The sequence below is a fragment of the Tenrec ecaudatus genome, chromosome 17 (genome assembly GCF_050624435.1).
Source record: "Tenrec ecaudatus isolate mTenEca1 chromosome 17, mTenEca1.hap1, whole genome shotgun sequence".
Taxonomy (NCBI): domain Eukaryota; kingdom Metazoa; phylum Chordata; class Mammalia; order Afrosoricida; family Tenrecidae; genus Tenrec; species Tenrec ecaudatus.
Window position 1 is genome coordinate 1,911,277 of NC_134546.1, and position 13,393 is coordinate 1,924,669.

The following is a 13,393-nucleotide window of genomic DNA, read 5'->3' on the forward strand; positions in this document are numbered from 1 at the left end:
ACATGAACAGACGGGGCAGACAGGTCAATAAAGATGACAGCATTGTAAACTCTAGGGGAAGTTCCACTTTACGGAACAAGAGTTATAAGCTGGAATCTACTCGATGGCAATGTTTTGATATTTTTTGGCATCTTACTTGGTGAAACTACTGAGCTGGGCTTTCTGATGTATGCAGCCAAACCTCTCTTAAACAATACAGTCACTTCTATTTCCCTTTATTCCTTTCTTGTTTCTTACCAGGACACACTTCTCTTTCTCCATGCAGCACTTCTATTTTCCTAAAATAGAGACCTGATCAAGATATATTTTGCTACAAGGGTGAACAGGTATGAGATAGAAGGTCCAATCCTCAGATGGGTAATGTAAGTGTTCAATCCTCGAGGCCTGTGCTGCCTAATATGATAGCTGTTCATCACAGATGTTCAATTCAGGCAAATTGCCCACATTTTAAAGTGTTTAACTGCTGAAAGAAGCAACGAATGATTACCATCTTGGGCAAGAGGAAAAGAGTATTTGTTAAAATTCATAGAGAAGATGAAGTCTACCGAATGGCGCTGCTCTAGCTTATTATCATAGCTTCACTGTAGCAGAAAGGTACGGGAAAAGGAGTCATACAAACAAGAAAGGAACAAAACAGAAAAGGACAGTGATGAAAATGCACAATAATCGGCATGCCACCTGCCCCACGCACGATACACAGATGTCGGAGTATGTGGCTTCCAACCTCCACTTCTGTCTACTGACTTATAATGTTCTGAGTCTTTTGCTAATAAGACAGGAATAATGATGAAATATGTAAAATACATGAGTCCACAAAGTATCCACTCCCAAATCAGGACCTGTCACTGTCACAGTAAGATTTCCTTTAAAAATATATAGCAGGGGCAAGGAATGTATGGATGTGCTTTATACAATTGATGTATGTATATGTATGGATTGTGATAAGAGTTGTATGAGTCCCTAATAAAATGTAAAAAAAGAAAAGAGGAGAAAAAAATGATTAGGGCAAAGAATGTACAGATGTGCTTTATACAATTGATGGATGTATATGCATGGACTGTGATAAGAGTTGTATGAGCCCCTAATAAATTGTTTTAAAAAAATATAGCAAAGCTTCTTATGTACAACCAAGTATCTCATAAGATTTGGTTCCACAGATTGGAGTTTTAAAGGGCATGGTTTCATGGGACACTCCAGTTAACTGGCCTAATAAAAGTGCTTTGTGCATTTCTATGTCCTTGTTTGTTGTGTAGTGCTGGAGGTAAAAACAAACAAGCAAACAAACCACAAAACAACACCCCCAACACTTGTTTAGACCAGAGGAAAGAACTGAACTCAGGCCTAAACCCTAAGCGTCGTTTGCAGGTTATGTAGGACAGTGAAAGCCCATTGTCTATTTGCAAATGGCCCCCTGGGGTTTAGGCCTGCACAGGATTCCCTGGGACCTTTGACCATGGGTGCGGAAAGCCTTCTGCAAAGCCTTCTGCGTTATCAGAAAGTGAATGAACTAATCCAGATAGTTAGGTTAAATCTCAACACATGATCATTTCCCCCCCTTTTGGCCCACTTCTAACAATCTAGTTTTTATTTTCTGCTTTTGATGTTTTTCTGTGTTTTAGCTTGCTATCGATGCTGGGGTTTTGATCTGATTTTCTTTAATGAGTACAAAAATAAAGAAAACGTTCTAAAATTGATTGTGGTGTTGACTGCCCATCCCTTAATATATTCAAACCACTGAACTGCATCGTATGTGAACTACATGCCAATAAAACTGCTGAAAGCAAAACACAACACTTGGATGTGGCCACCCCAGGCACAACGACTGGTTTCTAGTCAGCACGAGCAACAGAGAGCAGAGGAGAGTGGGGAAGAGCAGGAAGCTGAACAGGGTGGGTCTCCTGGATCAAGTCGAAGCCACTCCTTTGCCAGGATGAGCAAAGACAATTGGATGATGCTTGGTTACCAGTACTGAACATTTTGATTAAAGATTTTATAAAGAATCAGATCCAATGTGGAAAATACATAATAGAATTTTAAATACTCATGGACCTATACTTTCTGGAGTCATAGAGGCTTGATGAAAACCCAAATCTATTGCCCTGAGATAATCTTTAAGCCCTAAAGCAAAAATCCTCCTGAAGCTCTAAAACCAAACAATAGTCCATAGATTAGTAAAGATTGTCTGCCTTGCCTGCTGTGCTCTTTTAAAAACTACAGGTGATCAACTCGATGAGGGCAACAGGCAGATCAGCGAGGAAACATAAACGCGTAGTGAGTTATAGCAATAAAGGGCTCACCAAGAGGGGTGGGGGCTGTACTGGGATATACAATTAACGCCGCTGAATCTCTACATGCGGAAAACTTTCATTTGTCTATGTTCTGCTGCGTATGTTCTCAACAACAAAAAATACATTAAAAAGACATAACCCATCAAGCCAGACTTCTAATTTTGGAAAGATGTTGTGACCAGAACTGGATTTACCCTTTTATCTGAAACAATCCCCAAATGAACAAAATATATGAGACTATGGCTGTCCAGGCACTGTACATCAGCCAAGTCAAGAAACAAAGAAGTCTCTGATGCATGCTAATTTCCACTCTTAAAGCAGCATGGAGCAGCAAGATAGTCTTACCTTGGAGGCACTCAGCTCAACACACAATTAAACATGGGTCTACTCAACGCATCATCAAATCTACTCAAAAGTAATGAGAACATGCTTTCAGAACAATGACCAAATAATTCCTAAGTAATATAATTGATAGTTGAGCATCATAACCAAGAAGTCAGCTGTTTACAAGACCTGCCGCGTCGAGGACTAACAAAACCAAAAGACCCAAGGGCTCCAATCACAGTTTTGCCAACAGCTAAGTGACCTTACGGATCTTCCACACCTACCCCGAGTTCTCCACAAGATCAGTAAGATGCAGACATTCTCCCAAATGTCAACCTACCTTACGGAAGTGTCCGCTGGTTTTCTTTTTTACTGGCACTGAACAAATGCACTCTAAGTACAAATCCACTCTTTCTTTCAACTTGCTTTTCTGACTTCACCCAGGCTACAAAACCCACGTGCAGTTTTAGCAGAACGACGAAGATCTACAGCTGAGTGTACTGGAAAGCACCTAGGCTGTTAAACATGGCTTGTTTGTAACCTTGGTTTATTTAGAACAAGGCTGAACATCACTGCTTTATAGAACGGCCACGTAAATTAATACTCTTAACAGGTCTTAATAACCTCCTTCTTTAACGTCTGTTTATTCCTGTGGTGTCCTATTTTGCTTTTTAAAATTGCCGCTGTAGGTTCTTTCAATTATCACCTTTGATTCAGAACTCGTTTTTAAATGTCACTGTTTACCTGCTCTGTGAACGAGTCTAAACCAGGGGTCAACAAACTACAAAACCACCTAGCTGACTGCTTACTATTATAAATAATGCTTTACAGTGAGTTTTATTGGACCACAGTCACATCATTCATTTCCAAACTATTTACGGCCAGCTCATGGTGCAATGGTTAAGAAGCTGTCTCCACAAAGCCATACTTATTATCTGTCCCAGTAAGAAATGCTGGTGTACCTTTCATCTAACTAGCGTCACTCAAGTGACTGCAGTCACAGAACTTGGGAGATGGTTGATGTAGTCTGAGTAGTCCTGATCCAAAGTTTTAGAGAAAATGATGCTCCTGTTTGGCTTCATCACACCCTAACCTCGTACCTTTAAGAAAAAATGCATGCATTTTTATTCTTATGGTACATTTAGGTAGATTGAAGAACTTTCTAATATTGCCCAAAATAATGCTACTTACTTGCATACTGTTTAAGAAGTTTTATGCACTTATAAATGAAACTCAGTATCAGCAAGTTCCATGAAACCAGACCAGGGGTTGACTGTGGAAAAGACCATCAATAGCTCATATTTAAGTTCAGGATGAAGCAGAAGAAAATTAAAACAAGTCCACAAAAGCTAAAATACAACCTTGATTTTCTCCCATCGGAATTTTGAGAACATGTCAGGTACAGACCTAATAAACTGGACACTAAGGACAGAAGCCCTGATGAGCTGTGGGAGGACAGCAAGACCATCACTCACAGGGAAAGCAAAAGGTCAGTAACGAGACGGGAAGGAAAGGCACTATCAAAGTGGATGTCCGAAGAGAACCTGAAACTCGTGGAAGAACTGATGAAGCCAAGGAGCTGAATAGACCATTTCAAAGGGCAGCTGGAGAAGACAAAGCCAAATATTATAATGAAATGTTCAAAAAAGAAATTAAAAAAAAGAAATGTTCAACGACCTACAACTAGAGAACCAAAAGGGAAGAAGATGCGGAGCACATCTGAAAGTCTAAGGACTCAATAAAAAAAATGCAAACATCTGGAATCCAGGATAGATAAACCCCTCAGGATCAATAATGGGAGTAGCAATACCATGAGGGTAGGGGCACTGGGGGGAGGAAGAGGCACCGAGCGCAATGACCAGCATATAACCACCACCACCACCACCACCCCCCCCCGACCCAAGGGAGATGAACAACAGAACATGGGTGAAAGCAAACAGTAGAAAGTATGATATGAAAATAATAATAATAATAATGTATCCAGGGGGTCACAAGAGTGGGAGGGTGGGGGGGGGGTAGGGAAAAAGAGAAGCTGATACTAAGGGTTCAAATAGAAAGAAAATGTTTGGAAATGATGATGGCAACATTTGTACAAATATGCTTGATACAATTGATAATGGATTATTATAAGAGGTGTAAGAGCCCCCCAATTAAAAAAAACAACAAAAAAAACCTCAAGCCACAAGTTGCAATCCTGAAAGATTCTGTAGGCAAAATACTGAAGGGATGGAGGACACATCAAGAGGATATGGAAGGAATACATAGAATCACTGTGCCAAGACGCTACCATTTCAGAAGGTAGTACATGAGCAAGAACCAATAGTGCTGAAGGAAGAAGTCTGAGCTGCACGAATGCATTAGCTGAAAACAGGCTCCAGGAATTGATGGACTACCCACTGATTGTTTCAAAAAGCTGAAGCAGCACTGGCAACACTCATTCATCTGTATCAGTACATCCGGAAGACAGCTGCTTGGCCAACCGACTCAACGAGATCCATATTTGTGTGCACTCCAGAGAAAGGTGATCCTACCGAATGCCCAAATCACAGGAGACCACTGATAGTGCACTCAAGTAAAATTGCAGTAGTATACTGACAGGGAACTGCCAGAGGTTAAGGCTGGATTCAGAAGAGGACATTGACCAAGGGATATCATTGCTGATGTCAGATGGATCTTGGTTCAAAGCAGAGACTACCAGAAAGATGTTTACTTGTGTTTCACTGACGATGCCAAGGCATTCAACCGTGTGGACCATCATCAACCGTGTGGACCATCATCAACCGTGTGGGCCATCATCAACCGTGTGGACCATCATCAACCATGGATGACCTTGGGAAGAATGAAAATTCCACAACACTTCATTGTGCTCATGTGGAACCTGTACATGGATCAAGGGACGATTGTGTAAAGAGAACAAGGAAATACTTCCTACGTGGTTTAAAATCAGGGAAAGTGTGTGTCAGGGTGGTATCTTCTCACCAGACTTGCTCAATCTGTATGCTGCGCAAAGCAGCAGGGAAGCTGGATTATATGAAGAGGATTGTAGCATCAGGATTGGAGGAGAGTTTATGCGTATGAAGATGATACCACTTTGCTTGTGGAAAGTGAGGAGGAACTGAAGCACTTGCTGATGAAGATCAAGGACTGTAGAATTAGGGGGGAAAGTTGATGTTTATGAAATTTGTTTTGCAGCAACATTAATGCTCACTACAAATTGACAATAGCAATACTTCCTTCAGCCCATTATGTTAGAGAAGAGCAATAATCGTTCCTTAAATCCATCGAAGAATTTAATGTAAAATGGCAGTGCAGTTGGAACATAGAAGGCTTGCGTTTATCTTTAAAAGCAGGGAGACTTTTAGACACATTAAAGTTAGGGAAACAAAAAGAGCCACTGTTGAGGTGACTCAGACTCCTGGTGATGCTCTGTGTAAAAGCAGAACTGGGCCCCCAGGGTTTCAATGGTTGAATTCTCACAAGGTGATGTACTGACGACAGTACAGTCATTCCCAGGCACCCATCACTTAACTTCATTAGGTATTTGCTTGTAGTCAATATTATTTAATCTCTTATTTCCAAACAAGCATTCCTAGCCTCTAAATAAACCAAATGCTATGATCATATATAAAAATTTAACATATCTATTTAAGTGAAAAATATCAACTAACATATGAACTTAGTAATAGCTGTAGTACTTATCTCCTTTCTAAAGTTTTAATGAATGTTTCAAAGGCCATTAAAACAAAAAATGCATATTGAATGTGGAATTAAGAAAATGAGCGGCCCTCTAGCTCAGAAGCAATAAAGCCCACATGGAAGAAGCACACCAGCCGGTGCGATCATGAGGTGCCAGAGGGATCAGGTATAAGGCACCATGTAAAAAAAATAAAATAAAAAAGGATATATGTATATGTGTGTGTGTGTGTGTGTATACCATAGTGAATGAAGGGGGAGGTGCAGTGTGGAGACCCGAGGCCCAAATGTCGACCACTGGAGATCCCCTCATAGAGGGGTTTAGGAGAGGAGATGGGTCAGTCAGGGTGCGGTGTAGTACCGATGAAGAACACAGCTTTACCCCAGATCCTGGATGCTTCCTCCCCCCAACTACCATGATCCGAATTCTACCTTGCAGGACTGGATAGGACAGAGGTTGTACACTGGTGCATATGGGAGCTGGAGGCACAGGGAACCCAGGGTGGATGACACCTTCAGGACCAAGGGTGTGAGGGGCGATGCTGGGAGAGTGGAGGGTGAGTGGGCTGGAAAGGGGGAACTGATTACAAGGATCCACATGTGACCTCCTCCCAGGGAGATGGATGACAGAGAAGGGGGGAAGGGAGACTCCGGATAGGGCAAGATATGACAAAATAACAATCTGTGGATTATCAAGGGCTCATGAAGGAGGGGGGAGCGGGGAGGGAGGGGAAAAAAAAGAGGACTTGATGCGGAGGGCTTAAGTGGAGAGCAAATGCTTTGAGAGTGATTAGGGCAAAGAATGTATGGATGTGCTTTATACAACTGATGTATGTATATGTGTGGATTGTGATAAGAGTTGTATGAGCCCCTAATAAAATGTTTAGAAAAGGAAAAAAAAAGAAAATGATACCAGTTACTGCTAAATCTACCCTTCTTACTTAGAGAGAACCAATGACTATAATTAAAAATGTCAATTATTTCCTTGTGCCTCAGTATACTTTGAATATTATAGTTGACACCCCCCAAATCAACTCTGCTCCATGATACTAGAAAGAAACTTTGAATGCCATGCATTCATTTCGACAGGACATTATATATTACCTACAAATGTGATGCTTATTTCCCTTTTGTCCTCTTAAAAGTACCACCACCAACTAAATATAGGAGAACTGAGCACGCAGATTCTCATTTATAAAAATGAATTTGTAACTTATTCGATGGCAGTGAATTTGGGCTAGGGGTTTATGGGAAAATTCTGGAGAAAGTAGTCTACTCATGTTAGTCTGATGTGTTAATATGACAGGCAAGGTTCGGCCCTTTGTGAATGAATGTTATTAGAAATTTTCCCCTCAATGTAGAGTACTCAGTAATTTCAGAATCTGAACAATTCAACAACTCATGGATTGTGGCTTGAAACTGGTCTATAGGTGTATAAATTCCATTTTCACAAGTTATGTTAAATTCTATACCACTTGGACAAATTAACGCTATCATCAATAGAATTACCTTTTATCCCAGGGAGAAAATTGACGAGGTTCTCTATCATGAAATGATAATTAGGGCTCTAAAGTGAACCAGAAAGGTACATACACCACAGACAAATGAATGGATTATGGGCTGGCACCTAACTCTAGCCCCAACCCATTAACAATTAGTTCTTATGACACGACCCTATTCAATGCCTGCCCTCATGAAGAAATCACTGAACTCATGGGTGTTGCAGTACCTATGGGTACTACAGCAAAGTGTGGTACAGAAAGAAGATGGTGCCTGTCTATCAAAAAGAATAGTGTCTAGGGTCTCAGAGGCATGTAGTCAAATAAGCAAACATCTAAGTGAGGCGTCAACTAAATCTACATAGAAGAAGAAACCGATTATGGCTTATCTTAATTAAACAATAATTGCTTCCCTAGGTCTTATCCATCAATTAAATAAAAACCAAAAAATGTGTTAATTTCAAAGTTACTTTTTTTGTCAAAGATGGCGCTAAGATAAAGCAATCAGTTGTGGGAGTATAAAATGATTAACAAAGTAGGTTGCTCATTTCTTTCTTTCAAACCATATTTAGCATCACTTGGGTTTTAAAATATCACTCAAAAATACAGTTTATATTTTATTATGTTAAAATACAATAAAGCATACTTCCTAAACTGTTGCATTGGACCCAATAATTCTAAAATAAAACTGCTTTAAAAATACTGGGAATACTTAAAGATAGAAAATGAAAATCTAAGAAAACATTACCAGATTAAATACAAAAACATAAATAACTGCACTTTAAAATTCAATAGGAACTCATGCATGGATCAAATTAAAACCAGGAAGGTGCATAATTGTAACTCCTTAAAGAAGAAACATTAGACTCATACTTAAATCTTCATTTCCAGACACATACACACAAAAATGAAAATTTGAACAACTTCTTAAATTATACAGTACTAGGTGAAGGACGAAGAGCCCTGGGGGGTAGTGGGTTACATGTTGGGCTGCTAATCACAAGGTCAGAAGCTCAAAACCACCAGCTGCTAATGCATGAAAAAGATGATGTTTTCTACTCCCATAAAGTTACAGCCTGCGATGAAACATACAACTTTCCTCTAAGTTTCTAAATGCTTCCTCCCACGCCACTATCACGATCCTAATTCTACTTTACAAATCTGACTAGACCAGAGGATGTACACTGGTACAGATAGGAACTGGAAACACAGGGAATCCAGGACGGATGATCCCTTCAGGACCAGTGCTGAGAGGGATGATTCCAGGAGGGTGGAGGGTGGGGTGCAAAGGGGGAACCGATTACAAGGCTCTACATATAACCTCCTCTCTGGAGGATGGATAACAAAAAAGTGGGTGAAGAGAGACGTCCAACAGTGTAAGATATGACAAAATAATAATAATTTATAAATTATCAAGGATTCATGAGGGAGGGGGAAAAATGAGGAGCTGATACCAAGAGCTCAAAGTACAAAGCAAATGTTTTGAGATGATGGCAACAAATGTACAAATGTGCTTGACCCAATGGATATATGCATGGATTGTGATACGAGTTGTACGAGCCCCCAATAAAATGATTAAAGAAAAACAAAGTTACAGCCTGGGACACTCATGGGGCTTGGGAGGCGACGGTATGACTGTTCTACCATGTCTAACAGGGATGAGTCAGAACTGACTAATGTCAGTGAGAGGTAAAAATCTCCTATGGGCTTGAAATTAATTTTATTGGTACTTTTAAAAAATTAAATCATTGTTATTAGGGGCTTATACAACTCTTATCACAATCCATACATATATCAATTGTGTCAAACACATTTGTACATTCTTTGCCTTCATCATTCTCAAAACATTTGCTCTCTACTAAGCCCCTGGCACCAGATCCTCATTTTCCCCCCTCCCCTCATGAACCCTTGATAATTTATAAATTATTATTTTGTCATATCTTACACTGTCTAACATCTCCCTTCACCCACTTTTCTGTTGTCCATCCCCCATGCAGGAGGTTATATGTAGATCTTTGTAATTGGTTCCCCCTTTCCATCCCACCCTCCCTCCAGCCTCCTGGTATTGCCACTCTCACCACTGCTTCTGAAGTTATTGATACTTTAAATCTGTTTTAAAATCCAAATATAAAAATCTGATCCAGTGATAATTTTTACTTCAACACTAGTGAAAATCAAAAACAATAATAATTAAAGTTAATTGGCAGATAATATAAACCTTTCAAAATTACATCCAACATGAAACCTATTTCTTTTTTTTAAGGAATAAAGTAGTTATTAATGCCTTTTCTTCCCATTAGTTTGCAAGCACTCTGCCAAAGGTAGCGCATAAATAGCTGCGGCCTGAAAACTTACGTCCTCACTCTGCGGGGCTTCTTGCATCACAAACTCTCGAACCATGGATGGACTAAATTCTACTAGATAAGAAAAGATATCTGTAGCTGCTGATCTGACTTGCAAATCATCCATACCCTAAGGAATGAAAAGGAACGATTAGGGTTCTTAGAGAATGGTCAAACAACACATAAAAAGAGCAAGTTACTCTTGTATTCCCACTTCCTTGCTCGAATCGACAGCCTTTTAAAGCTTCCCTTTCAGGAAGTACATGAAATTCAAATTATTTTCATAAAAACACTGAGCTGTATTTACCTTTTCCACCCCTCATTTTATCAATAGTACAGTGGGGATACTAACAGGGTAAATGACGCGTGACATGATAACCAGCTCAAAGTAAAAGTTGCTACAAGAATCTGGATACCATCTACTAAAGCAAATGTGAAAGAGAGATGGAAATGTAAACTTAAAAAAATTTAAATAGTTTTCATCAAATTTGTTTTGTAAAATTAGTTTTTCATAGAAGTGATCTTCTTTATGTTAACATATAATAGGTTTATTCTTAAAATTTTTCAATGAAGTTTTCGGTTTCAATTTTACATACAGTCAGTATCTATGGATAAAATTCATTTAAGTTTGAAAAGCACTCCCCTACCACTGCTTTGAACCTTGGTTAATCTGTTCTATGTATCTCTGGTCTCAGAAGTACAGACACTTCACTGGTTTCTGGTGGAGCACATTAACGCTCTACTGCTCCAGAAGAGGCAATCGTTTTGCAGAGACATGTAGTTTTTATTCACTTGAAGCTGTATTACATGCAGAATCCACTGCTGACACATCAAATCTGGCTCACAGCAACCTTTACACAAGAGAACTGCCCTACAGGGTTTCCAAGACCGTATGTCAACTTTTACTGAAGCGGAATGTGGCTGATCTTTGTTCCTCAGTGCAATTGGTAGGACCGAACCACTGCTCTTTTGGTTAGCAGCTGCACACTTCACCATCTGCACCACCAAAATTATAAATTGAAGCTAATGACTATGTAGAAACTAAAAACATTCTTATAGTAACTCACTATTAGATGAATAACCTGTATTTAAAATTTTAATACACGATACTAAAACATTGTCCTACCACCAAAATCTAAGTTTCACAAGTTCAAAAATGAGGAAAAAAAAAGTATAGTTACCATTACAATTTCAAGAGCTGGAAGAATTCCCAATTTTGCCAATGTTTTAAAAAATGCATCCCTGTTTTGAGGTTGTAATGTCTGAGAAAATGCACAGAATTCCTTGAAAAAATTTACCTGTAATGTTAGAATTTAGAGTGAGAAGTTGACAAGCAGAACATAAATAACCTCGGAGCACACTGTGGCATGAGATGTTCCACAGTGTGGAAATATGGTGAACGTAAGCAATGGTCAGCAAACTTTTGAGACAGAAGAGCCAATTCTGTCCCTCACAACAATTTAAAACTTGAAAGCCATAAACATATTGTTACAAACAAATGAAATCCCCATCATGTGAATAATTTCCTTTTAATTAAAGAACACACTAAAAGCCAGTGCCCCATTAAAGGTAAACTTCAGATTGTTCCTTAATCAATGACCAATTAACACACTATAGAAATTACACAGGGTAAAATAGGAAGAATTAAAATGTATTGCTACACAGGTGGGTGTATTCCTAAGAGAATCCACTTAAGCATGTCTTGTCTCAGTCTCTATGGTGCCTTCAAAAGTAAAAGGTGCAATAAAAACAGCAGCTTCAAAGGGTTTCTACTGAGTCTCTTAAATGTAAGGTAGAAAGGTTGGTTCAGGATGTTTTAGGATTCCAAAGGGGTAGCCATCATAGATGACCTCAAAGAACAATGGACTATGAAGGGAGCTTGCTAGGAACAAGTCTGAAGAAAATGGAACACTGTCTTGTTAAGAAAATGGCCAGGAAAGTTAAGTCAAGGAATTCTTTCCCAACACAACAATGTACCTGGCTCCTTCTTCAGGAGCAGCAAGGGGGCCCTAGGAGTTCGTCACTGGCAACCTTATCCCCATCTATCCTCCTGCCCTAAGCCTGGCCCTGCAAACTTGTTTCCCAAAACTTCAAGAAATTAAAAAAAGAGCACAATTTAAGTCCATTGAGGATGCCAAAATTGCCATTTTAAGGTGATGTATATCGAAGGGCAAAGAATTCTTTGGAGAAGGGTTGAAGACATGGAAGTAGAGGTGCCAACAGCTGGTGAAACAGTCTATAAAATTCATGTTCTACATCCTAGTATGGTAAGCAGCAACTGGGATCTTCAAAGTTGGTGTGTGGCCATCTTAGATACAAGTATTGATCTCTACTAGTCTGCATCAAAAGAGAAAGGAGGAACCAACCCAAAGATTCAAACCAGATAGTAGTCTAGAGGACAAGTGGCACATGGTCTTATGTATCCTGAGATTGGTAGAGCCAAATGGTGTCTGGCTACCACAGCTGCTCTAATTGGGGATCTGAGGATGTGGATCCTGACAGAAGGGCAGGAAATTGCAGAATATTATCTGCCCCCCCACCCCACATACACACAAAAAAAGAAAGCCTTATAGGGGCTGGTAGAAACTAGAGAACCCATGAGACTGACACCCTATTATCCTTTATATGTTGAACAGAAACTATTCCCAGAGGTCACTTTTCAGAAAATTAACCGATTGGCTCATAAAATATACATTATCATCTGTGAGTGCTATGCTCCTTAAAAATAAATAAAAGTATAAAGACTCAAGATGGAGGGTAGCTGAAGAAACCATAGTTTCACCATCTTATATTTTTGTTTAATAAGATTCTGACTGACTCTTGCCATGTTCATATGCATAGAGCATGTAATAAAACCACACATGGGACAGTTATGGAAACTTCCTATACATGCCCGACACCTGGAGAGTGGCGCTAAGGGTTTAAAAGCTTAACGCAGTCCTGCAATATAACTCAGTAAAATGACAGAACAGAGCTCGTGAAGTGAGTCTTTACAGCTTGTGAGTGGTCATCTACGAACCATTTATGTTCTCTACTCGTCCGATCTCAATGAGAAAGCTGAAAACCTAAGACTGAAAGAAGGCCGTCTACAGAAATAAAAGTCTACATGAACCACAGGCCCATCTACCCTGAGAGGGGAAGAATTTGATGATGCTCAGGCAATACCACCATTCATTCTGATGAGGCCTATGACTGGTGGATCCTGATAGCATGAGAGAAAATTGTAAACAGAACTCAAAATTATTAA

General features: G+C 39.6%; 1 protein-coding gene across 6 annotated transcripts in view; it reads right to left on the reverse strand.

The window, feature by feature from the left end:
• Nucleotides 1-13,393, reverse strand: part of PPP4R3B (protein phosphatase 4 regulatory subunit 3B) — a 70,558-nt gene that overhangs the window by 32,346 nt on the left and 24,819 nt on the right. For 5 of the 6 annotated variants that reach the window (XM_075536100.1, XM_075536099.1, XM_075536097.1 and 2 more), the window contains exons 6-7: nt 11,328-11,444; nt 10,160-10,276 (exon numbers count right to left, since the gene is read on the reverse strand). The exons of the other annotated variant lie outside the window; for it this stretch is intronic. In XM_075536100.1, the coding sequence (XP_075392215.1) occupies nt 10,160-10,276; nt 11,328-11,444 (234 nt within the window). The remainder of the gene's footprint in view (nt 1-10,159; nt 10,277-11,327; nt 11,445-13,393) is intronic. 6 annotated transcript variants of the gene reach the window in all.